At 47.3% G+C, this 25,327-nt stretch overlaps 8 protein-coding genes across 8 annotated transcripts; 3 read left to right on the forward strand and 5 right to left on the reverse strand.

Annotated features, from left to right (window-relative positions):
• The first annotated feature begins 342 nt into the window (after positions 1–342).
• BKA67DRAFT_580689 (uncharacterized protein) lies at positions 343–1,369 on the forward strand. The gene has a single exon (XM_046103878.1). The coding sequence runs from the start codon at positions 510–512 to the stop codon at positions 1,110–1,112; it is 603 nt and encodes a 200-aa protein (XP_045953349.1). The 5' UTR covers positions 343–509; the 3' UTR covers positions 1,113–1,369.
• An 837-nt stretch (positions 1,370–2,206) lies between these two features.
• Positions 2,207–7,882, reverse strand: BKA67DRAFT_663210 (uncharacterized protein; the record flags this gene model as incomplete). The annotated part of the gene is made up of 3 exons (XM_046108143.1): positions 2,207–2,269; positions 2,327–7,460; positions 7,521–7,882. 3 exons carry the CDS (start codon positions 7,880–7,882, stop codon positions 2,207–2,209), a joined length of 5,559 nt encoding a protein of 1,852 aa, XP_045953350.1.
• Positions 7,883–8,714: 832 nt separating this feature from the next.
• BKA67DRAFT_684231 (uncharacterized protein) lies at positions 8,715–9,813 on the reverse strand. The gene is made up of 3 exons (XM_046108986.1): positions 9,431–9,813; positions 9,197–9,381; positions 8,715–9,127 (listed from the first exon to the last, which is right to left on the reverse strand). The coding sequence occupies exons 1-3, from the start codon at positions 9,796–9,798 to the stop codon at positions 8,865–8,867; spliced, it is 816 nt and encodes a 271-aa protein (XP_045953351.1). The 5' UTR covers positions 9,799–9,813; the 3' UTR covers positions 8,715–8,864.
• A 229-nt stretch (positions 9,814–10,042) lies between these two features.
• BKA67DRAFT_540311 (uncharacterized protein) lies at positions 10,043–11,233 on the reverse strand (the record flags this gene model as incomplete). Its single annotated transcript, XM_046100759.1, has 5 exons — positions 10,043–10,262; positions 10,314–10,794; positions 11,000–11,013; positions 11,062–11,171; positions 11,216–11,233. The coding sequence occupies 5 exons, from the start codon at positions 11,231–11,233 to the stop codon at positions 10,043–10,045; spliced, it is 843 nt and encodes a 280-aa protein (XP_045953352.1).
• Positions 11,234–14,366: 3,133 nt separating this feature from the next.
• BKA67DRAFT_663213 (uncharacterized protein) lies at positions 14,367–15,914 on the forward strand (the record flags this gene model as incomplete). The annotated part of the gene is made up of 5 exons (XM_046108144.1): positions 14,367–14,462; positions 14,518–14,568; positions 14,630–15,012; positions 15,127–15,270; positions 15,320–15,914. The coding sequence occupies 5 exons, from the start codon at positions 14,367–14,369 to the stop codon at positions 15,912–15,914; spliced, it is 1,269 nt and encodes a 422-aa protein (XP_045953353.1).
• A 2,086-nt stretch (positions 15,915–18,000) lies between these two features.
• On the reverse strand, positions 18,001–19,199 carry BKA67DRAFT_663215 (uncharacterized protein; the record flags this gene model as incomplete). Its single annotated transcript, XM_046108145.1, has 2 exons — positions 18,001–18,749; positions 18,800–19,199. The coding sequence occupies 2 exons, from the start codon at positions 19,197–19,199 to the stop codon at positions 18,001–18,003; spliced, it is 1,149 nt and encodes a 382-aa protein (XP_045953354.1).
• A 212-nt stretch (positions 19,200–19,411) lies between these two features.
• BKA67DRAFT_650059 (uncharacterized protein) lies at positions 19,412–20,959 on the forward strand (the record flags this gene model as incomplete). Its single annotated transcript, XM_046106037.1, has 4 exons — positions 19,412–19,748; positions 19,806–20,067; positions 20,133–20,621; positions 20,754–20,959. The coding sequence occupies exons 1-4, from the start codon at positions 19,668–19,670 to the stop codon at positions 20,957–20,959; spliced, it is 1,038 nt and encodes a 345-aa protein (XP_045953355.1). The 5' UTR covers positions 19,412–19,667.
• A 966-nt stretch (positions 20,960–21,925) lies between these two features.
• Positions 21,926–24,309, reverse strand: BKA67DRAFT_525584 (uncharacterized protein; the record flags this gene model as incomplete). Its single annotated transcript, XM_046098679.1, has 2 exons — positions 21,926–24,117; positions 24,165–24,309. 2 exons carry the CDS (start codon positions 24,307–24,309, stop codon positions 21,926–21,928), a joined length of 2,337 nt encoding a protein of 778 aa, XP_045953356.1.
• Positions 24,310–25,327: the final 1,018 nt, after the last annotated feature.

The raw sequence follows: 25,327 nt of genomic DNA on the forward strand, positions 1-25,327 counted from the left end.
GCAATACACGCAATGAGTAGCAGTGCAGACAGAGTCGCGCATGTGATCCGACAGATGCCATCGCCAAATGACAGTCATGATATTCTCAGGTATCAATGAGAAAAGATGTAATCCGACATGAGTCTTTAGTATAATAAGTTGCGTTCTAACCTGCCCAGGGCCATTGCTGACACGTTGGCGAAAGACTGGATTGCCTTTCGCCTGGACTGCTAGCGCATTCGACTCAAATTGCTCTAAGGACCGATCTCGCCATGCGCTTTATGTATACTGAATAGAGCCTAAAGTTTGCCTGTGCCAAATTCAACAAATGTTAAACAAACCATATTTCCCAAGACTCCACCACTAACTTTAGCTGAAGTAGATGTAGAAGCTCAGGGTCGTCGAGCCGCCGGCGTTTTGGTGACAATTGCTTGCTAGACACTAGTAAGTTAGTACCTTTTCTGGCCACATGGTAGAGCACTAAATTAAGCGCTGTCGTGCTACGCAAAACCGTTTTCAGTAAACTTGGGATGAGGAGTCCGGATGTCATGTTTAAAAGGCTGTGGTTGACAGCTCTAACGCTATTGATGGTAGTTTCCACCATGATAATTCAGATTCGGGACACTGAGTGTCCTGCAAATAGCCAGTTCTATGTCTGTTCTCTCAATAATTTCAATGGTTGTTGCTCAACAGACCCTTGCAGTTCCGTGGAAGGTTGCCCAGAAAGTTCCCGATCTTCAAGCACTAGCCTAGCTCTCCCAAGCACCACGACTCTATCGGCCATTAGCACTTGGATCGAGCCCATTTCCACTAAAACTGCCACTACGGCGCCCGCAACCTCAATGCCGCACAGCGCAACAGCGACAACTCCGGCAGCTTCAGACACATCTCCTGAACCTCCGGCAACTTCTCTCCTTAGTTTGATTATAGCTGTTGGAGCACTAGCAATCCTTGTTTTAGCCTTGCTTGGATGGATTTTCCGCAAGAGACTTATACAACTGATACACTTCCGGCAGCGGACGAAGACGGCGAAGACCCAGGGTCCATTTTCGATTGGAGTTTTTGAAATGGAAGGGGCAGTGATTCGACAACCTAAAGTGGGGGTCACTGTATTAAAGGAGGAACTCCCTTGAAGGATGCTGGGGAAGCTGCTCTGATTCGGAGTCCAGACACAGATGAACGCTGCGATAACGCGGTTTTCACTCTCGTGCGCCGGTGAGAGAAATCATTAGGAATTGCAGGCTGTGCTTACGTTTCATGCATCCACCTATGTCAAAACATCGTAATCACCAACCGAAGTGTCAGGAAGAGGTGGACTCACGGCCTGAGTTAGGTTTTCTTGCTGTATAAATAGACCTGAGCAGAAATTCCGAATCTAGATGATCTGAGGATCGTCATACATTATATAATGAGACCTGAAGGCTCGGGTGCAAATCTCTCTCTTGACTTTCGCGAGGAGCGAAGCAAGTTGATCTCGCGTATAGACACGGCGTCGAGTCATGGCTACCATCGTAATTACTTCGAACCCATGGATTATTCCCAGGTTGAACCATTTCCCAACGTCCTTCTGGAATTCATCTGAGGGTCAAGGATAGTAAGGAATCTCAATGATGTCTCGTTGGATGTCCAGGAAACCAGCTTGCTGGAGCCAGGTCCTCGCCATGGGCTTAAGGCAATGCGCCATTCGCAACTCCTTGAACCATTCCGTAAGGCTTGAATATCGCGGTAAGCTGTCCTCGGCACCGAGAGGACAGAAGTCTATCTCTATCTCAACATGTTTAATCATTGTCGTGCCGGGTTTCAAATGTCTTGGGAAGTCGATTCAGTCTAATGCGTCACTGATCAATCAACGGCAGAGCACGTCTTACCTGCAGACATTTTTCTGAGGCCGGCCGTAGAATATTGGATAATTGGTGACGATGACCACAACGACTGCCAATCTATCCGAGAATTGGCAACAGAGGTACAGCTGGTGGGAGATATGGATATGCTTCCATCGACTGAACTCTGATCGGGTTGGTATTCTTTGGGACAACATCACTACACATGACGATGGCTAGATCAGAGCCAAATATTCTGTCAGTGGATATTTCACTGCTAGATACAATTAAGAATCAAGGCTATATGCTGAGAGTATAGACACTGTGGGATCAGATATACTGGGTATCTGACCTATGGTCTCTGCTGTTCAGGGCTTGCCTTTAAAATTACCTTTTAGATTCTAAGTCTATGAGAAATATGACCGTCCCCGTGAACTCTGTAGCAACTCTAACTCCTCTGCCGTGAAACACTGAGGATGAGTGTTAGCGAGGCTGCCTTCCGCCAATGTTGTACTAGGAGAACTTACCCGTGAAACGTCATCCCAGTTGGCCCGTCTCGCCTCCCGAAACTTTGCAATTACGGCGTCGGCCGACTTACCCACCATGGAATCATCAGCATGGGCTACATTGCCAAGAGCGAGCAAAAGCCTGCACACCCAAGGCGGTGGCAGGGTTATGTGATGGGATGCCTCAATTAAAGACGATAACCCCATAACAGCGGCATGGCGCTGCTTGATGCAACCGCCGGTTGTTCCTACCGCTTGCTTCCACTTTCCAAGTATCTTTGCGTAGCGTTCTGATAAAGCATTAATGATCGGCTCCGCTACAGTAAGTCTGGTCCGGCAGATCAGTGTTGACAGTTCAGAGGACACCTGTTCTCGAAACTCGACTTGTGAATCTTCAAGCATGCGACTGAGACTATTCAAGACAAATATCTGTTCCTGCTGGTTATTCTTGAGCAGTCTCTCTAGATAGACGAGTCTTATAGTCTTCAGAGCTTTTTTTCGCTGTCGCAGGCTATCGCTAGACTTCGCTTTGTTGATAAGTGCTTCAAGAAATGTCTGGCACTCATCTTTCTGGAACGGGAGTTTGGCGAGAAGAAATAAGTTGATTGTAGCAATACCAGCAATCTCCTTCATGTCCGAGTGTTGCAAACTCATCATGTGGAAAAGTTCGTTTAAAATCGGCACCGGCACAAACTCGATCAATTGTCCGCATAGGGGGTCACGGATGGACCGGCCTAACCACTCCAGCACCATAAGACAAGTATATATGTATGTCTTCGAGGGCGCCTGACTGGTACACTCTCGGCGCAGCTCTTCAAGTTTTCTAAAGACTGCTATCGCTATCTGTGGACCGGTTGAATACGAGCGAATGCCGATAGATGATTGAGCTCGATTCTCGTCCATTTGTGTACGGACGTCACAGAAAGAATCATGATGTCGTCTGTTGTAGATTTCTGCCAAAAGGCCGGCAGTTGCGTAACAAACCCCCCGGTCCGAATTGCCGTGTGCAAGAAGGTCGGCTACAATGGGTCTTTCGTGACGAAAACGCCAACCCAATCCTACAACAAACCACCTAATTGCATGAAGCTGCTGTGCATTTTGAAAGGAAGATTTCTCTGGATCGAGGCGGAAGGAAACAATGTCCTGGAGCAGCTGGGGATATCGGCGAGGATCAAAGTTGCCAAGCTCCCAAAAGAGTCTTTGCCACGGGAAAATATTCTCCGATGTTAGCTTGTTCTTGAAAATGTGAAGTCCGATTGTTGTGATAAAGTCCATAACCTGCCGCTGAAACGCGCGAGAGCCGGTTGTGCTCGACAAGAATAGAGCCAGCATGATACCTGCCATCGCCACATGCTGCCAGCTACTCTCACCATCACCAAAAGCTTGCATGGCTAGTTCTCGGATATCCTGTAGCTGAGCCACCGCCTTTCCAGCACCCATGAGATTGAACACCCGCACCAGTAGCCTTACGTCATGGGGGCGAAGCCTCGGGTTGGCTATCTCGTCGCTGTCTTCGGGCTCTTCCTGCATGTGTCGAAAAAAGGCTTCGAACCATTCCCGTGTGAGATAGCTTCCAATAATGCCGAACTCGCAATTGTCTGGAATCGATGGCACGTCAACAAGAGAGGTTTCGAGTTCTGTACCCCATACAAACGAGCCATAGCGAGAATCATCCACAAAGGTTTCATCCTCCCTAATGTCGTGAAAGTCTCTAAACTGTGTTAGGTATTTGTCTGTCCAGCTCGTGTCCTTGCCAGGGGCGATCATGGCCACACTGCTACGATTTTCTCCCTGCGTACAGAGATAAGCTTCGAGATCATAAGCAAATGTGCACTTTGCGATTGATAGATCGATGACATCTGAAATATCATCTCCGCAGACTGAGCGGAGCTTGCTATCGCGAGCGATGGCCCCTTCTGCAAGGAAATGAATGTATTCCGGCGGTATATCCCCTTCGAAGTCGTAAAAAAAAATTTTGATCAACGGCAGGTAGAATTGCGAGTCCGCGGCCGATCTCAGCAATTCAATCCCCAGGCTTGTCTTTTGCTTCTTGAGTTCTGCCCTCATGGATATGATAGCGTTGCACCTAGCCTGAATTTTATCTGAAAAGTCGCCGGCTGGTCTTATAACGTCCACAATGCTCTCATCTACAAAAGCTTGTTCCTCAAGTGCTCTGTTGAAGTTTGCCAGCGAATCAAAGATTTCTTCTGACAATTCACGAACCCAAGGCCAATCGATACTGGACGTACGCATGCACAGTCGTATGAAGCGGGGTATTTCGAGGCAGCAATGTCGATGCAATGCCTGAAACACGTCTTTCTCTAGCAGGGTGTTCAACGCACTTTTGACTCGTGCTTGATCTCCGCGTTCGATCAGGCTCTCAAGCTTATTGATAATCATAGGAACGACAAATAGCGCACTTCCAGTCAAGGTTGCCAGTGAGCAAACCAAAACCTTTACGGCCGCTCCTCTGACATCGTCGTATCGTGATGTGCAACCATCTACCAGATCCCGCAGTATCTGCTTCTCCAGATTGTCCATATGCCGGCATCCGGACCTAAACTTTTGCCACATTTGGTAATAAACCAAAGCCCGTTGAACATGCAGAGGTCGAGGGTAGCACTCCTTTTGAAGTCCACTGAGTTTGAAGTCCCTCGCCCAGATCAGGTACACCTCTCGGTGCTCATTTACGAGGTTCCGACAATTACAAAATCCAACGCAATCTACAAGTACTTTGTATAGACTGTACAGACTTCGAAAACATGACCTATTCTCCTCTCCAAGGTCTGTGAGAATATTATGAACCCTGGACACAAGACTCCCAGTTTCCTGCCTCAGCTTTTGGATGTCTGCATATAGCGGGCTACTACGCTCAAGTATAGGCTTGAAACCGTGACCACGAGCGTGTACGCGGTCGCTTTCATCGTCATCGCCGTATTTGGCCGCCAACGTCTGGTAAGGGTCGAACAAAGTTGCCACACCACAAAAGAGCTCGCGAGCATGCGATAGGGCGTCCGAAATATCAAGAGCCCAATTCGTATTTCTCGCCAACTTATCATTTTCCACCAGGTTTCGGAGCCGTTTCCCGAGATCCGTGATCTGCGACATGAATACTCGATAGGCAGACCGAACCTCAATTGGTGTTGGACAGTGCCACCTGATCTCCCGGGCCGAAAGATCGTCCGCCATCTTGTCCCAGTGCTGGGAGAGAAGCTGCTCCTTGGTAATTTGACTATCCGGGAAGCCCCACGAACTGCCAACGACATAGATATCGGTCAGTCCTTGTAGCAGGCTGGAGATAAAGGGACCAACGAAAGTGGAACCCCTCCTCTTAAGACACTTTTCTTGCACGAACCGAGCAAGGCCCAGAAGATCCGCCTCGTATTGCAATAGGCCATGCCCGCCTTTTCGTAGGCAGTTCTGCAGGATTTCGGCATACCAAGAAAGATATGGATATTTCTTAGAGAGTAAACCTTCAACGCTCGCTATCGTATTATCTTCCGCGGCAATTTCATGGCGGATGAGCCTGATCAGCATAGGTATAAATGATTTGAGGGCCTTTTCAGGATTCGCTGTGCAAGCAGCACTGCAGATAAGACCGGCGGCGGTTGCTGCAGAAGGCATTGCGGTGGAAGAGATGCACTCCGCAAGTTTTTTGATGGCCCTGTCGAGCAGTTCGGGAGACAGCGCTTTGAGCCACTCCATACAAACTTCAGTAATTAGACCGTTCAAAATTTGGTTAAACTCAGTGGTGGGAGGGTCGGCACCGCTGCTCATCATGAAGTCAAAGACTTTGTCTAATAAGACCGAGGTCAGGTTCGCAAAGCCTGATGCAGAAGAGCAAAGAATTTCAATCTCTTGTTCGTCGGAAGTTCCAGCATGATAGTCCATCTCGATATCAGGACCTTCTGCTGTCATGACTAAAATCATGTCCTGCGATCCGCCAAGCTGCGAAAATTGGGTCCACGGATTGCATAGCATAGTGCGAATGAGCTGCAGGCAAGCATTGGTGTACTTCAGATCGTACGCACCAATGCCTTCTAATGCAAATGCGACCAGCGTCGGTACGTGGCATCTGAACCCTTTTTGCTTCGAAATGATGCTGCTAAGCCTATGCAGTAATCGAAGGGCGGAAAGTTGCCAACACGCGTCAATTTGGCTGCTATCTCGACCAGCATAAAATCGGTGTAAAGCGGCGGGAAGTACTAGGTCAGGCTCGAGATAGGCCAGGTTTCTGGTAGCTTCAATGCAACAGCCGCTCACTGACCTGTTAGTTGAGAAGCATCCAGAGAGAACAGGCCCTTGAAGTAGAAGGACAAATTGTCGTTTTAATTCATCGTCGATCTTCCGTTCCGGTGGCGGGCTTAGAGCTTCCTCTTTCTCTTTGTTCCAACGGCCACAGAATTCCTGCGTCAAACATTGAAGCATTAGGGCCACAATACCCAGCCATGGGGGTTCTTCCACAGCAGGATTGTAGAAAGCCTGTACAGATGCGATGAAGCAGCTTAGGTCTGACAGTATAGAGCTATTCTGTCCATTGCAGAAAGGCGATAATGAATACACGATCCAAACCGCAGTGTTGGTAGTAAGCGCAAACCGCCTGATTTTGCTGATAGACTGTATCTCGGGATCTTCGTCTGACAGAAGGAGCTTCCCGACGGCCGTGAATATTTCGCTAGACTGCGTCTTGTCGAATATACCGTATGCTGCAAATGAAGTATGCCAGTGCTCTAGATGCGATCTAGCGAGCCGTGAGAATACCTCCACAAGTTCAAAGCTCCCCTCAACCGATAGCGCTTCATAAGCATGTAATTGGAAATATACCGGCAAAATGTCGGAAAGCTGGCTATAAAGTGCTGTCTCGGGAGCCGGGCTGGTCGGCACCATCAACCAAATCATGGATACTACACCCACGGAGCCGTCTGAATCCGCCGTATTGAAATGTGGTAGTATCTGCTCCAATATCGTGTAATTGTCCTGCGGGTCAAAGAAATCTCGTGCAATCCAGCAAAGGAAAGATGGATCTTCTACAGGCCGATTGGAACTCAGGATGCAAGAAGATGCCGTATTGAGATAGATGGCTTTTAGTTGATCATACATGGGCCGCCAGTTTAGTGTCAAATCCTTTCGACAAAGTTTGTCGTCGTTTTGTCCGCTATAATATTCTATATTAACCAAGTTTCTAATCAGAGATTGCAGGGTCAGAAAGACTTACTGAACGAGGATGCGGACCATTCTTGTGAAGGTGCCCACGGAGATGTGGTCCATGCCGGGTGATAACGCCAACTGGTAGTATATCTTCACCAGAGTCGCACGTACGTTGCGAGGTAGGTCGCCGTTCAGTTCCGACCATCTCTTCAATTCCTCCGTCCAATACTGAGCCTCTGACCTGTAGTCGCCTGTTTTTATGGCTAGGTAGAGCTGAGTCAACAATATCTTAAGCGCGTCATAGCGCTCAGCGTTCCCCTTAATCCGGAAGGGCAAGAGCTCGAGACAGTTGAGAAGAGTGTGCTTCTCAGTACTCCTGAGGGTCTGAATGGTCGTGGCCGCAAGGAGATGGTCTAGAGGGTTATCCATTTCTACTGAATGGCAGTGTTTCTTCTTAGAGCTTATGAAAGTTTCAGTCCCTGAAAACTCGGGGCTTCCATTCTACTTGTTGTAAATCCATTCGACGGCAAGTGGTGGTGCGGCGTGAAGGTGAAGAAAAAAAAAGTACTTCATCCGATTAGGTGAATTGCCTTGCTCCTCATGTGTGATCACAGCTCTAGCCACAGTAAGAATTCTGCATTTCACTTGACCCAGATAGTCATAACTCACACCGCTCCTACACATTATAAGTTTTCGATACGACCCTGAGGCGTCATTAGGAGTCGGCCATACGCTAGCAGGGAGAGAGTGCCTTAGAGACGCTAGTAATGTCCTACATTATAACCACATTGTCTCATCGTTGCCTGAAAGTCCAGCCGCTTCCATGCAGGGATGCGTTGGAAAGGCAACAAGCCATCAGTTGAGAAGCATGAAACCCCAGCCACTTGCATACGAAGATTCTTCAAAAGAGTTGACGGTTGCATTCATAAAAGCAGGCCTTCTAACTACTTTTACTGCATGATACAAGTAGTCCTTCACCTCCCTCCGTACTCTGACCACTGTACTCCAAGTGCTCCGCCAAATTTGTCCCTACTGCTCATTATCAACCATGGCTACACCAAACGAATTTATGGATGCAGCTTCAGATCCAGCCTACCTACCAGCTTTTAATGCAGCAGTGAACGAGCTTGGCTACGGTCTTCATTTCTCTATGATTGGTGCTTGCCGTGATCTGAAAGCCCGCGGGGTCATAGTGGACGATAGCGCTGCAAGTTAAGTACCCCGTGATAGTTATGTGTGGAGAGGCTGACTGGCAAAAGGCCGCCGTATTCCAACTCAGGACGAAGTAGATGAGTGGCACGGTGTGCTGGAAAAGCACGGTCTTGAGAAAGCTGGGCAGAGACTTTTCAAAAACCCAGAAGAGTACATAAAGATTGTACAGTAGCTTGTGGAAGAGCGATTGGCGCTTATATCATTGTGGATTCATATCATGCAATGAGACTGAACTTGTTCTTTTTGACATGACATAATACTTCCCTGTGAAATCAATCAATAATTCTTCAGCGGGCCTGAGGAAACATTGACCCCCACACACATAAGTGATACTGGCGCTGTAAGTTGAATCCTTGGTAATTGTAAGAATTTTCCGGCGTGTAACGTAATAAGAGAAGACAAAGACAGGAATGCAACACTTTAGACGTGTAGTTGAAACAGTAGCTATACATGAGAATTGTGCTAAGAGTCATCAAGCTAGTATAGAAATTCAAGGATGATGACTTAAGTACCCTGTGACGCGATACTCACGCTCGCAACCCAATTCAAATGCCACCTTCCGCAGGATATTTGCGTCACATCCTTCTGCCACCTGGCCTACCAACAGCTGCTCCACATTGTACTCCAACGAGCGCACGATGTTTTTCATATTGCTGGTCGATTGTGCTGTTTCATTGGGTCCCAGTAAGAGCTCACACATTTTCTTTCCCCAGTCGCTGCGTCTGGAATTAGCATTTGTCAAATATGCTCGTCTTGATTTCTTACATCGCTTGGAACCAATTTTTCGGCATCGATGTAGCCAGTTGGTGTAAGTACTTCCGTGCCGCAACGACATCCACTTCTTTAGCCAAAAGAACATCGAGAGAACATATTAAGTAAGCAACCCATATTTCCCGGGACTCATCCGGGACACAAGAGCCTGGAAATGCCCCATCTGATACTATATCTTGGCGTTCGTCATCTTTCATGGTATGCGAGGCCAAAAAACTGGGAACATCAGGATTGAGCAGAGTCGTAGGAATAGTGAAATAGTGGTAGATTGTCTTGGAATACACAATTGTATCGTCGGATTGGGTTGTAACAGCTTTAAGCTGCCACCGCTCAACAGCGGATTGGAGAGCTTTGTCGGACATGTTCAAGGGTTCTTGGAATCGCCAGCCTAGAAGCTAAGCTAACCCACGGCAGGAACTGGGTGTACCGATGGATACTTATACTCAAAATTGGACCTTGGTGAGCGCCTCGCTTGGATACGAAACCGGTGGCTAGATGTAATACGCCAGTGGGCATGGGACTGCTTGTGCGTAACTAACAGGTCGTCTATGCAGTCAAGAACTTGGAAGCTTAATTATTACAGCGATGTTTGTAGATACAGCTACCCTAGTCAAACAAACCCGCCAAGGTAAATCTTCTAGCCCGATTATTGCGGTGGATACATAGGTGCATTGCTACATAAGACACGACCCAATACAAGTCTGGTTTGAAGCTGCCGAAATTCAGATCTGCAACCAATACATCATTATTGGGGTCCAAGAAGGCGAATCGTCTTGAGTCCAGGAGAAGAGACGCCAAACACTCTGCCATTGTGTCTCTCTCGCCACTGTTTATGTCATTAGTCAGCTGTTATGGATGTCATCGTCTAGCGTCTTACTCTTTAGGGAACCAAAGGTTTGGAAATCGAGAAACCATCCGGCATATGTATCTTCTCGTAGCGGCGTCCTCCCTCGGCTCTGCAAGTAAGAGATCTACAACACAGAGGAATGAAGTGATCCATTCCATCCTCTGGACGGGGGGAATGGCTTTGCAGGGCTCCAAAGAATCTGCAGCTGCTTGCGCGGCATCGACGCAGACCGCTTTGTTTGGACTTGAGTGCAGGACGTTGATCATAGCAGAGTTGAGTATCTCCTCGGGGATATTGAAGTAGAAATTCATCTTTTCACAATAGAGCTTATCCGTGAATGTCCCATCCTTGGGATGCATGGTAGCCGTTAGGCCCCATTCCCTTAGGTCTGATTCGTTAATGCTAATCGGCATGATAGAAAGGAATGCGTGGTAGGGTCGAATTTTCATCGACGCAGCAGTCGAGGATGTTGAAGCATTTTTATAGGCGAGTACTACGAAGTCAAACGTGCCTAGCATGTACATTTCTCAGATATCCAGATATAGAATAACAGGCCCGGAGACATCAATTGTATGTATCTACCCTACGCTACACATGATAGAGCTCATTTTTGATAATGCTTTTTGTACCAGTCAGGGTACTCAGGAAAGTGTATCTTACGACATTCAGCTGATTATTCGTCAGTAACTCCTCAGCTTTTCATTCCCACGACTTACAGCAGTATTTATCACTGTATCAAATTAGTCACTGGAGAATAGAAGCCTAATGACACACATACTTTGTGCCGTTCGCAACTATCTGTTTCTCATGACAAAATCCTTGCCTCCAATATCCACTACACCAGCGTGCTGCCTCAGAGTAGGAGTGTCCACACTTAGAAAATTGAATCTGTAAAAATTAGAAGTGATGATATGCTAGAGTGGTTGTCGTACCTGATTATAATCACACATTTTATGTTTTGTTGACGAAGCAAACGATTACTATGATGATATACTAATGTACTTGATGAGGAACACGCATACAGGAAGATGTGGAAGGTGAGCAAGGTTAAGTATTTTTGCCAGGATGCGGTCAGTTAGGGGAGCTATACTATACGACAATTGCCTACGCCGTCGGCGAATTCTTGGTAAACTAATCTTAGTGTTGACATGTGCACAAATTGAACGACGAGTATGTGACTGGATAGACTCCGCCGATTGGCATGGATTCTGAGGACCGTATTGCCTAACCATACGGCCCCACTACGCCTCTGTATGAATCCTTAGCAATCACAACCGTATCCCAGCTCACTCTGTGATTTGAAATAGATCACTCAAATGAGTGCAACGACATATGGTCAGAAGGACAAGGATGAATACGAGGTCGACATACCCCCAGTGGCTTGTTCGGACCAAGTCCATTGACACGGTTCAGGAAGGCATGAATCAGTGGCGTCGTATAATTCGAACAACATGGTCAAAGAGACATTGCATAAGCTTCAATTAGACAATAGTGATTGGTGACGTGTAAGGTGGCCAAGTCCGACCTTGCTTCTCAGTCATTTGCACGTATCTTTGATTACAATGTGCTAGTTTGTTGCCGTGACACCACACTGCGTCGGACTACCCATGGATACTTTCGAAACTACGGAGAATAGGCACTGCGTCAAGTAGACAATCTCTACTCTCCGCACTTTCGAAGTGCTCGGCAGCCGCAAGACCCGTCGAGTAGAGCTTGACCGAGGAGCTCCGTCAAAATCACAACTACCGCTTCTTGAGTAAACACGGAAGGTAACTATGTCAAGGACGTCGCCATATGAGTAAATGACATCTATACCACTCAGTTTAATGCACTTCTTCCCAATTTCAAGTTGTAGATGCTTTCCGAGAACAGATGCCCAAGTGATGAAGCTTATCTAGTGTGGCTTCACGAACTCCTTCCATTTCTGCTTCTCTGTATGGTCAAGTTCCTTCCTAGCTGTGACGTGGCAGACGCCGTTGTGCCAACTGGCCCGCAGAAGCAACTGATTAAGCGTCTGCCCTGCTTTGGTCTGTACAGCTTGCATGAGTGATGTAGTAGGCAGGGGTGGAAGGGGACAAGCAACGGGCGTTTGTGGTTGGCCCATAGTGTCAGATATTTGAGGCAAGGCCATAGACTAACGCCACAAAGAGTCCGATCTACCAAGTATGAGTGGTGAATATGATAAGCAGGAAGGGCTCTTACGAATTTGTAGTCGTACGTTTAGATCCGAGTCAGGACACAAGGAAACATTAGCAGGGAGAAGTTGATCGGAATTGGCATTGAGTCGGAGGGACTTCGATGCAGCTATATATCCATACGAGCTGATATACATGCAAATCAAACAAGTTAATGTACATTTGGGACAAAAGAAAACTAAGGGCACCGTGCGCTCGATCTCATCTCCGAGACTTTACCTATTGCCCCTCGTACTGTATGGAGAGTTTCTTTGCAAATAACGCCTGCCAATCTCAGTCACTGGAGTTATACACTGCGAGCAATCTGCGGCTCTCAGATGCATCCATCCCTTGGCGCGTGCCAGGTTCAAAGCGACAACAGAGGTTTGTGATACAAATTCACCAAGTGTGTCGAGCTCCAACATCATCACTTCTTTTCCTCCGCAAAGGCTGTTGATATTTGCATCCTGAAATCTCCAAAGGGAATTGATGTTTTCAGGTGCGTAAGCTAGAATGAGAGCGTCGGATCTCTTTGTCCACTGCCTCAACTCTTCTTCAAAACCGATGGAGCAATCTCCAGTGTCGCTTATCTCAACCAACAGGTTGGTCTCATCAACGCGTGTTTGAAGGCGATAAATGTCGAGGGTGGTTGGTGTGTACTGTCAGCTTTCGGTCAGCCGGTGCAAAGCGGAAAGAGATGATCTAGACACACTGGACTTGGTGATATTCCCATAAGTTTCTCAATCCACGCTGTCTTTCCAATGCTTCCAATGCCCACCACAACAATTCGTAGGGATATTGGAAGTGCATTGTTAGATACCATCAATGGGATCGGCTCCATCGGTGTGGTCGAGTAGAGTGACTCGTCTTCGCACGAGTCGTGATGAACGATGAGTATTTCGTAGAACGGAATGCATGGCAGCGAAACGATAATAATCTTTCAAATAAGTTACAATAACTCAAGATGGGATACCAACGTACCATAGAGCAAACCGTATTATATCCAAGAAAAATGAGGACGACAGAGCAGATCTGTATGAAAGAGACGAGAAACCTTGGAAAATAAGGGTCCCATGCTATTGTCCAGAAGGAATGGATGATCACACTAATGAGTTGTGGTAGCCCATCGAAGTAGAATAAGAGAATAATGCTGATAACTTCTCCGAGTAGGACGAACATGCTATTGAATGCAGAAAACTTTCGAGCCATGAAGAAATCAGGCCGTTGATGAAGGACGTAAAGAGACTGCAGACGTTAGCAGCAACCCGGCGAAATACTTTTGGGAACCTACATCAGGGAGGATGGCAAATGCGATCCAGGCCGCAAATCCTCTTGGCCATCGCTCAGCAAATACGAACAGTACTGTTCCTGTAATAACATAAATTACAGTGAAAATCAGGGCAAGGATGAGAAAGGCATTGTGCGACCTCCAGCTGCAGCCTTGTCTGCACAGTTTGATTACGCCATAGGTCAGGATGGCTATGTAGGGGACACCGACAACCAAAAGAATGATCAATGCAGATATGTTGAGCGTCGTAGTCTCCATTGTAAGAAAGTGCACTTCACGTGAGCCAATGGACAGAGATCAAGGACAATGTAACGTGAACATTAGCAGGCTTATTGTACGCCTTGCAGCGAGACATGCCTGCCACTTATACCATGGCAGCATTGCGGTCGGTTCGAGTGCGCGCGCGCGCGCGAATAGCTGAAGTCAATGCTCGTGCGCGATTGTATACGCCATACCCAATGTGGGCCTAAGATAGTTCACGGTACCATCTTATGCCCAAGTCCAGTTAGCGGCCTTGCAAGGAAGGTGCATGCCCTCGAACGCTCACCTTCACAGGTGAATGCAATGATATCTGAGATCTGCTAGTATTCGCCCGGTTTATGTTTCCAACTCCTAGGCAAAATGGGAATTGTTCTTGCTCGACAAGTAAGTGTAAAGTTGTGGGAGAAATGTGAGGGCGCACCTAGTGACTTTGATGATGTATGGAACGACGAAGAAGTGAGTTGAAACCTCGAGGTATTCGTGGAGGGCATTGTCTAACCATCTCAATTAGTTCATGGCTTTGGCGACTGACGGGCTGTCTGCTCTCCTCCAAAACAAAGTGGTCTGTTATTGTGTCATGACCAGTCATTGTGTCCGAAATCAAGTCTGACCTCACAATCTAGTTTACTCCTCTTGTTAACGACTGTTTCCGGAAACTAGCGAACACAAATGCCCACGGCCGGGCGGGCGAGAGTGCCTCTAGCAGCACTATACAGCCATGCGACAGCACCAACAGTTGGAATGAGAGCCCCGACAACCCAAAGAAGCGTGCCGACAAACCCAAAAAGCGTGTCGACAACTCCAAGAAGCGTGCCGACAACTCCAAGAAGCGTGCCGACGACTCCAAGAAGCGTGCAGACAACTCCAAGAAGTGTGAGGATGAAATTCGATCACTTGCAGAGCAGTGTATCAAGGACCCCGTGCTGTTCTTTCCTCAACAAGACATAAAAGGGGTCGCCCGCGAAGACTATGCATATTCTTTATACTCCTATATCGAGAAATCTGAGTCCGTTCATGTCTGTAGTACGATCCAGCGGAGATATGCCCTACGCCAACTTCACCAGTTACACCAAGAACTAGGTTATTATTGCCATGAAAAAATGGCTGAGTATATCTGTAGTAAGGATCCTAGCCAAGATTACGAGAAGACCAAAACACGCTCGACAAATTTGGGCAATGCAGGCAAGAGATACAACCAGTACACAGAAGCTTTCAGGGATTCCGGTATACTATTTGTCCTTCCTACCTATGAAAATTTATCTTTGTAAGCAAAACTTCTTTCCTAATAAAACCACAGCTCACGTATATCGCAGTTATGAGAAGAGACCATTAAACAGATCCTTTGACAAGCATATCCAGAAGATCCAGTCAACACTGGCGTCTGAAAATGGGTTGGTTTCGGTGTCTGACAGTGGCCTGCTGTCTCTTGATATATTCAGGAAAGCTGGTGAGTTATTAACTTCGATTGGAAAAGATCGTGCCAAGGAGTTTGCCGCAAACACGACGTTTGTGTGCGGAGGGACACAACCCGCGGGGCGTTCTTCGTTGAAGCGAAAAAGGGGCTGTCAGTCCGCCAACCGTAGAGAGGGCAACCAAAGCGACGCAACTGGAATGGTGCAGGTCCCTTCTCCCTCTGGTGTGTCTCTCACGGTATTTTCATCGGATTGTCTGGGAACTAGCCTACTAGACAACAACACGGCTGCGTATGCAGGATCATCAGATACACGAGAGACCGCTTGTACAGCTCAGAGACCACTGTCGCCACTTGTGAGTGATCAATGGCAAACAGCATGGCCACTCGCTCCTGCAGAAGAGACCTATGTGGGCATAAATGATTGGGACATGGATACTGCCAATTTCGATTTGTGGAATATATACAACGCTGGAGGAGCGGCCCTCCTTGTTTGATAGTCCTATTCACATTTGACCGCTATGAATCTAATGACTCCCTCTATGACCCGAATACACTGCCCTGGCTCGAGTATATATAATCTCGAGCTCCATGGTTCGGGGATACGTTCTTGTTCCCGAGTATGAATGGCGACTCTTGCTTGTACATCAAAGGGTCGGATTAATGGTACTATCATGATAACACTTCCTTCGTCAGGGTACAAACCACCTGAGTAGAGTATAAACGTGTTCGAACTCCAATCTTTGACGTCAGGCCTTCTTTCTTTGATCTTTGTGCTCTTCGTCAGTCAGTATGAAGCAAATAGGAGCTTCGGTGGCATTACCCCTTCTGATATAGCCCTTTCCGTTGCTTGTTTGACCTCAACATCAAGTTCAGGAGGCCAAATCACTCGTTGCGCCCGGACATCCTCAAGGATCTTCCCATCTTTATTTCTAAAGACAATGTCCTTGATATCCGCGTCATCGATATCCACTGAAGAGATTTTGATCAGAAATTTAGTAAGTTCGGCGGTGATTTTTTCTTCACTTAAAATTGGCTCGGCAGTCATGGTGTCCGATGAATGGAATAAAAATGGGATGTAAGAGAAGTTAACACCAGGCTATGAAGTAATACTGTGTCCTTGCAGTACGGTTCGTGTTGGGCATCGTCTGTGCATTATCAGGCTGTCCAAGATCACATGTACAGTGTCGGAACCGGAAAATCTCTAGAACCGGGTCTAAAGTCGGGTGTTTTCGGTCACGTTGATTGATTTCCCAACATGCGACTCAAATCAGCCAATCAATGATACGTCATTTCTGCATACACATTGTAATAAATCCAGAAGACTTCATAATTGACCCTCATGTCCGCCCTCACCAATCTCGAATGGCGCAGTATCCTGAGAATCCGTGGCTGATGCCTCTTCCGTATCCTTCTCCTCTGTCGATTCCCCATTCACCTGAGAATCGTTGCTTGATTCTTGCTTGGTTTCCTCATCGGCCATTGTATTAGAAGGATGCCCTATTACCGCTTTGTTAGCCTCTGATCAAGACATCCATGCAAGATGTCCATACAGTGTATGATTAGACGTCAAGTATAAAACTGTAAGCAGTGGGCTTTGGTAATCGAGAGTCTTGAACAATCGAGAACGAGCTCTATCTTTTCTAACAACATTATAAGCTTTTGCAAGGAAAGTGTCAAGCCTATTTATGAACGCTTGCTCTTGGTCAACAGACCTGCATAGCATCGTTATAAAGCTCAGCTTATCACACAAGTATACATTAACAGGCAATTTAGAGAGCGTGTGCGCGTAACAGCAGAAACTGGACTGTGCGCACAGGAAAGCTCGATTGCGCGCCAGCGAAGCCAAGACTGCGCATGCGCACTAATCCTTAGTAGTATTTCATGAAATGAGGGGTAGGCGCAGCTGATCCGGCAACCCCTCCTTTACGACAGGCTGTTCCAACGAGAAAAGCTTGCAGGTATGACTTTGATTCTGCATTGGGGCCACCTGGCTGTAATGACAGCCCTTCGTACGAGTAAATCCGTCATTATATTTCTGCAAGCGGTGTGAACACAGCCACAATCTGAGTGCCTTATGGCTAGGGAGTATGGTGGGGCTGAAATTGAGCTTCATTCATGACGAACCATAGCGAAGCATCAATTTCCTCACGCCCGACACACCAACCCAATATTCCTCTACAAGTAACGCATCTGAGCAAGCAACATCAACGACCCGAAGAACCCTGCGCGGGGCGGGCCGTTCAGCATCAAGTTAGTCCAGGTTACCCTTCGCCACGAAGCGGGTTCTTTTGAACGCCAGATATGGTATGACTCCCCTGTTTGAATCTTGAAATGCTGCTAAACCTGACGTAGAGCCTCACTATTGAATCTGTCAACGACTCAGATTGGGAAAAGGCTCGTGATGTGGGGTCTAGTGTCTTCTACGGACAAGGCCAAACAATAATGTGGAAAACATGTAATGCATTTTACATGATTCCTGGTACGAAAGACTGGATACCCATGCGAGCGGATGGCCAGGTAATATTGGGATATCGTTGGAAATTGTTCATCAGTAACAGAGAAGGAGGACAGGTTCGACAATTAGATTGAGTTGAAATTTACACTAAATTGTGGGAACAGCTTGTTCTTGATCGATGTACATGTCTCGATATCTATAGCCATGCTCAATGTGCCAGGTTGAGCAGAATCCTGGTCAATAGTCATAGAAACTGAATTTGAGCGATCTTCACCATCCCAATTTTCCCAGATACTTCGGGGTGTATCTAGACAGGTACGGCTGAGAGAGGGCCCTATAATTTCCAAGATCCCCCTAGGTGAGGCGCGACGTAGTACTATCTGACCACTGCTTTCAACCTCAACCCCATGCTTAATGATTAAGCATCGAGGCTTGTTTGGTGCGTCGGTATGTATGTGGGCGTCAAAAAGTTCCTTGGCAACGTGTGACACATGCGCGGCGAGTATACGGCACTCTAGCAATCCTTCCGTGTTCGGGTGATCAGGAAACTGGACTGTAACATCCGCCTTATGGTTCTCCTTGACAATGATTCGAGCTAGATAACTTGGGAATACTTCCGGCAGGCCTAGTGCTGATGGCCACTTATGAACGCCTGGGCCAGGAGCCTCCCTAACCAACTGCGATTGTTGTGTCGGAACATCAGATACTGGTGGTTGCGCTAGTGGTTCAGGCGTTGTAGCATCTACCGAGTTGGCTTTGCTTAGAACTGGAGGGGTTGACTCTGGGATTTGTAGACTTTCTTGTCGCGCACGTTTCGAGGGGGGTGGTAAGTCGGCGGGATCGTATCTTGTTGCTCCAGCTGCTGATAGCAATCCTGGTAACCCGATGAGCCTTGTGATTGTACGGAAAGACGGGCAAACTTACGTCTACGATTGAAGCCTCGGGAAGTGTTGAAGATAGCTTTGCTTAGAGAACTAGTCACGTCCAGGGCTGTATCTGGTATCGCACCCGCTATAGTTTGTAGCTCTTCGACGTTTAAGCTTTGAATCTTGAGTACTAAGTCGTTATTTTCAGGACGTGTGCTAGCGAGGAAATAAGCGACCCATGCCGCCAAGTTGGCTTGTAGCAGAATTCTGTCTCGTGCATTTTCGGGCGTATTCGAGCCTAGCTCTTTGAGCTTTTTGTCAAGCCCAGAAGGTGTTCTGTTCCAATCATGATTCTGATTAATTGTTTGGAGATTGGTTGCGACTGTGATGTGTTCTTCACTGAGCGTGGCGTGGTTTTCACCGAGCGTAGCGTGGTCTTCACTGAGCGTGGATGTCATTTTGACTGGGGTTGCACTAGGAAAGAAGTGCGCGAGCTCGCGCGCTCGCGCAAGGGTTATCATCGAGTATTTATGTCCGTGGCTCATCTGTAGTGTGGTTAGTCAAAGAGCGCGCGACTGACCACGTCGCAGGCCAGGTATGCGGCCTAGGAGCTATTGGTTCAAACCTACACCCAATGACAACGTCCTAGCGATCCGCCAAGAGCGCTAACCTAGTTGATCATATCACGCATTCCTGATATGCAGCACCACTTGGCCATGAAGCATGCATGTTTGTGACTTGCTGTAAAGCTTGAAATGGACTAGGCAGCCAAGCGAAAGGTCCTGAGGGCATGTACCGATCGTACCGATAATGCAGTTGGCATTTGTGCCGTTTTGACTCCACCAACTCTTCAAGAATCATCGCCCGTATATAAGTCCCTGAGTCAAGCAGAATGGTTTGTTCGAAAGAATCCAAGGCTTCGCAGAATGGCAGGAATCATTACGCCATCCTCTCGACCAGTTCGAAAACGAACATCATGCGATCAATGTTACAAAAAGAAAACTAAGGTGCGTTGTCATCAGCCTTAAGATCATCATGTTTCCATCATCTAATCAATCGCGCAGTGCGATAAGACCAAGCCTCATTGCGTCAATTGCCAGAAGCGTGGGCTCATGTGTTCCGGTTCCACGGATTGGACACAATTGCAAGTTCATGACATGACTGACTCAATCATAAATCGGTGCCAGAAGACTAAGCCGAAGCGCAAAAGCGATAAAGAAGTTACGAAGGCGCTGTCCCACTGTAACAGGTTATCAGAGGAAGAGGGTGAGGCATTCAAAAGGGAACTCGCAGGTATCAAACTCCAATACCGCGAAACAACGCAAGGTAATTTCACCAAAGGATCTCCTTGAAGTAAATTCCTTGCCCTTCATTAGTTGACTATGCGCTAGTGACGGGTCAGAGTGACAAGACGCCGGATAAGCCTAACGTCATAGGAGCTCAGCAGTCAGAGCCAAAGAATGCTCTGACCAAATTCCCAGGAGCCTTAAGTGCACAACGATCCCAGGATCCTCCAAGCATCCTTCTGAGGGAAGTTGATGAATGTCTCAGAGCCTTCGGCCGAAAGAAGCATGAGTATCTACTCATGCCGTGTATTGTTGACGCCGTTCTACAGGATCTGCCCCAAAGACTATTGGATGATCATTTGAAACCAAGCCCCAGTCCCTTGAAGACTGATATGTCCTTTAAGATCCTTGCACTAGGTGCACAACTTGGTAGCAACCGTGAGCTAAGTGGTCGTTGTTTACAGCACCGCAGCAGAATCATGCAACGTCTGGAATTATCTCAAAATATCCCGGACAATATGTCTTCGACTTACGGGATATCGTTATGCGTATTGAACGCACGATTTGACCTCGAACGAGGTCATCCAGAGGGTAGTCAGTATTGGGCTTGAAGTGCTGTGAAGAATCTGCTCCTGAGGAAACCATACAGCGAAAGTGAGGATATCATTCCTTTCCAGAAGCAAGTTGTTCTCCTATATTGGAGTTGCTTCCTCTTAGTACGTTAAGTCATGTCCCTCAAGGAGGCTCACAGTATTGTTGACCTATTCAGCGCGACCAACATCGAGGTACACCAGGAGTTGTGGCACCGTATTTCTGGGCTTCCTGATCCTCAAGATCTGCAGACCGAAGTAGCGCAAGAGCTGAGAAATGCAAAAACTACATTCAATAGGCTTAGTTCAATGTACCAGACAATGGAGGGCTCTATGATGTAGCCTGGTGAGACGAGTTGTTTGTCTAGACTGCTTGGGCTGCAGTTATGACATGGTTATCGGTAAGGAAATAACTTCGCGGCACGATAGCCAAACACTTCATTGGTTCTCTTGACTATCATGAATAGACATCAATTGACACTGATACGGGCTGAGCTACCATTATCAAGAACATCCCTTCAATTTGTGCAGATTGCCTTACTGCGTTTCCTAATAACCTCTCTCAAATTTAACAGTAGGAGTAGCGCCATTTACTGCCGAAATTGGTGATCTATGAAGTATCGACGTCCATTTCGACATTGCCACAGATGTCATCGGTCAGTTCCTCTGCCTCTGATCAATTGCCACCCTGTTTCCCGAATTAGCATTATCGCTGATCTGCTCATCGTGCCGGTGGTCCTTTGTGTCGTTCCCAGACATAGCGTAATGAAGCGCAAGGTCTTAGAGCAAAGAAAGAGTTGAATTTAGGAATTTTACATATAACGCAAAGAATGAAACCTGTTTTGGTCAAGCGGTCTGCACACAAACCTGTACTAACGATCCAAATGGTACAGAAGTTCTTAGCTTTCGGTGGTTCGGTGGACTAGCCCTTCGATTTAGCAGCACAAGTTTGGTTTTCAATGTTTGAACGTGGGCACAGGAACTCCGGACAATGAGTACACTTGGATACTTTATATCCAGTAGAGCTAGCTTTGGTCGTGGTCAGAATCCTTCGTATCATATCAGCCTTGGCCTTTACCCTGAATACTGCATCACGCATGTTGAGCCAGTGAGGTTACTAATGTATCAAGAATCACTTTTTGCTGCAGGACAAGTTCAGCGAAGCGCAACATGTAATGACATGACGGAATATCCCTCCCCCACCCAATACATGGGTGTATGAGGGAGCAAAGATACTCGACTAGAGTTAGAAACCAAAGCTGCTGGCGCAAGAACCAAGCAGAATGTAGCACGAGGTCTTGGCCGGTGCTACACGTCTACCTCCTTTTGTGCCTCTCGAAGGATGTGCTGTATTCTAGTATACAACTTCTTATCATCCATTTTCGACCTCTCATTATTTGGAAACACCTCTTTCCTCAATCTGTTGACCCATGGAATCAATGGCTGATAATATGTAGTAAAATTCTCCTCTGCAACCTTGAGAAAAATGCTCTCATCGCCTATAGTGCCGAGCTTCGAAACCGCCAGCTCCTCAGTTTCCATGTAGTTCCACTTATCAAATCTGCGCACAACTCTACTTTTATCTGGGCCAGGATAGTGAATACAGATCCAAAGCAACACCCAGAAGAAAGATTCAAGGTCGTGCATGAAAGAGTGTTGTTCACCCAGGAGTGCTCCAATAGCCATGAAAGCCCTTGTACCAGTCTTGCCTTGTGCCCCAGAAGCACCTGTGCGTGTCTCTTCGATAGCAAGATCAAAGTCGATCAAAAAGGAGGCCAAGGAAGGGTTACTATCGTCCTCATTTATTACGAGATTGTTGACTGAAATATCCCTATGAAGGAAGCCAGCATCAAGTAATGACTCGTGCCCTTGGACGCACCCTTCCAAAGCAGCAAGTAAAGCGGTTCTACTGCTTGCCTGATAAATAGGCTTTCCATAATCTCGGACAATAACACGTCGGTGCACACGGTTGACCGGCATACGGATGTCCTTTTTGGCTGGAGACGCTGAGCGAGACCGCTTGTTCGGTGGCAGAGATGCGTTGGTCTGACTAGATGACCGCTTCCGATCCATGGTGCTGTGACATTTTCGTGAAGCGCCAGCGACAGCTGTGCTTAGTGGCATGGTCAAACGGCCAGGTCGGTAGTTCTCTGCCTTTGAGATATCCAGCCCCTTGCGAACATTAAGTTGTATGTCATCGTCTTTCCCAGCCACCTGAACAGTCTCATGATGATAGTATCGAGCTATGCTGACCACACCCTTATCCGTCGCATTTTGCAGCAGCTCTCCCTCTTCTTCCCGCTCAGTATACTGCCAAGAGTCTTTGATAACGAGTGGTGTTCGAGCCTCTCCTTCGCGGTGGGCCTTCCAGCAGGTCGTTGCCCGCCCGGCAATACACGGTGCGCGTCTCATTACTCGATCAATTACAAGGCGCTCTTGGATACCGTCGCGCATAATCTCGAGGTAGCGCTTGTCACCCACTGTCACGATAGTGGGATCGAATCCGAGGTGTTCCTCGCTCATCCAGAGAAACCCAAGAATTGCACGGATGAATCGGAGTGCATCTTTGTGAACATCAAATTGGTCAGACGCAATCCCTCCAAGCCGATCGAACTCCCATAATCTCATTGCAGACCCGCAGATTGTGAAACCCAAGACATAACGACGATTGTCTTGAGCGGCAAGCACCTCCCTAGCGTATCTCCCTAAATCAAGCCAGGCTTCCGAAGGCTTGTCTGCGGAGAGGTTACTCTTCAGTTCTCCTGGTACGAGAATTTGAGACCAGTGACATCTCGAAGTCGTGTTGGCGTCGGGATTTCTGGCAAATCCGATATCCATTTTGCGTTTGGCTGTGGATCCGTCAATCGGCTCATTAGGCTTCGCTAAAGGTCGCCGTTGATACGTCCTGGTCAAGTCATAGCTGCCTGCAAATTCCGATAGCTTCTCGCAAAAGTTGGCAAACCAGTTCAGCACATCGTCTTGGTTGGCATCTTCCGGCCATCCCTTCCATTTGGTGTCGAAAATTGGATTGCTGTTCTCTTTGCACTGTTCCAAGAATGCCTCCGATGCTGGTTCCAACTTGAGCACATCTTCAAAATATCGTTCCTGAAACTCGTGAAGTCCAACGTACATGGAGCCAAGTTCTTCCTTAAGTACATCGTCCATGTACTTGCGGTGTTCTGACGAGTTGACGAAGCTGCTTGTGTTTCGTATCCATGGGGTTTGCTGAAGGGAAGACGCGACTAGTCTAGGGGCAGGTGTGGACTCGGCGACAGCGATATATACTTGATCCCAAACATGTGTGTCAACAAGACTTTCAGAGAGGGCTGTTCGCAAGAGAGGCTTGGTGCGGTCTAGGTCAAAGTCGTCGGAATTCGCGGCGGCGCTGAGGGTCGTTAAGTCGCTGAAAAGATTCTTGCCCCTATTACTGGAGGGAAGGAGACGGGAGGTGCGGAGGCTCTGTAGCGCTGAGAGAAGATCGAGGACCAAATTCTGGATGTCTACAATGGTCAGAAGGGCGAGCAAGTAGAGTTGGTGATAACATTACCCTCTGGGCTTAGTTGTCCAAGTGAGTCTGGGAGACAAGTGATGCTTTTGTCGGCACATATTGACGCAAATGAAGCACGAAAGGTGTCAAGACCAGCGCCGATAGGATTTCCTGCAATGATTCTTGCACGGAGCTGATTTGCCATGACGGCACGCCATAATTTTGCGGTCGCGTTTTAATATGGTCCAGGTTGAGTTCTGTTGCATAACAACAAGCGAAAGTCCTGGCTTAATGCCAGCCACCGTTGACAAGCCACATGTTGAGGCTGGTGCACCCCATAGTTTGATGGCTACTGTAGGTTAGTCCGAAGCGCGGTGAATAGACCTGGAGCTTGCACTAATTAGGGAAGATTCAAACTACACGGACTCGTAAAAGTGGGGTCTCCGCCACTATGCTCAAATTCACAAGCCTTTTATTTTTGTCCTTACTATCTGATGACCGTCTGTTTAAAACCATAGGCAAGGTGCAGTACTTAAGGACGAATTATTAGCGTAGTGTACCGGTCCCACTTCTATTTATACAAGTCTATGCCTCTGAGGCTAGAGCTTCCAGCTGTGCAACAACGTCCTAGTCGCTGATTATACTGTTTCGGTGGGTTTAATTCCAGTTCGGGAGCATACCTATAAGAATACACCAATTCAAACAAAATTCCGCCACACCCACGTTGTAAACCATACTCAGCCTTATCCAGACGACATCTGCGTCACGTTATGGTTGGCTTATCATCTCCTAGCTCCTTGATCAGATTGGCCAATGTCCAGCTCTAACACTCAAACACCTTTCGATATCATTTCTAACATGATTCATTAATTGAAATATATTCATGGAAGGAAGAATGGATCAAGCTAAGCAGTGAAGCTTCTTGGAAAATGGTAGAACCATTGCGGTTATAACGTGCCTTCTATGGACAAGGGCACATGATTCTATTGTTAACAGTGCCGTTGCAACCATCAAAACTTCATTCTTAGCCCACGCTCTTATATTACTAAGGCTGACCTCCGTTACCACCCGAGCCAGTTCTAGGGAATCCAAATAGCCGATAGAAGTCCTACATATTCGGGTCAAAACAGCAACTACATCATAGTAGTCCCGAGACTCCTTTGCAGGAATCACCATATCGGCCTCAAACATTCACGTCAACTCTGTCCTTACCCTTCGAATCA

Source organism: Truncatella angustata (genome assembly GCF_020726525.1).
Source record: "Truncatella angustata strain MPI-SDFR-AT-0073 chromosome Unknown BKA67scaffold_9, whole genome shotgun sequence".
In the NCBI taxonomy this organism is placed as follows: domain Eukaryota; kingdom Fungi; phylum Ascomycota; class Sordariomycetes; order Amphisphaeriales; family Sporocadaceae; genus Truncatella; species Truncatella angustata.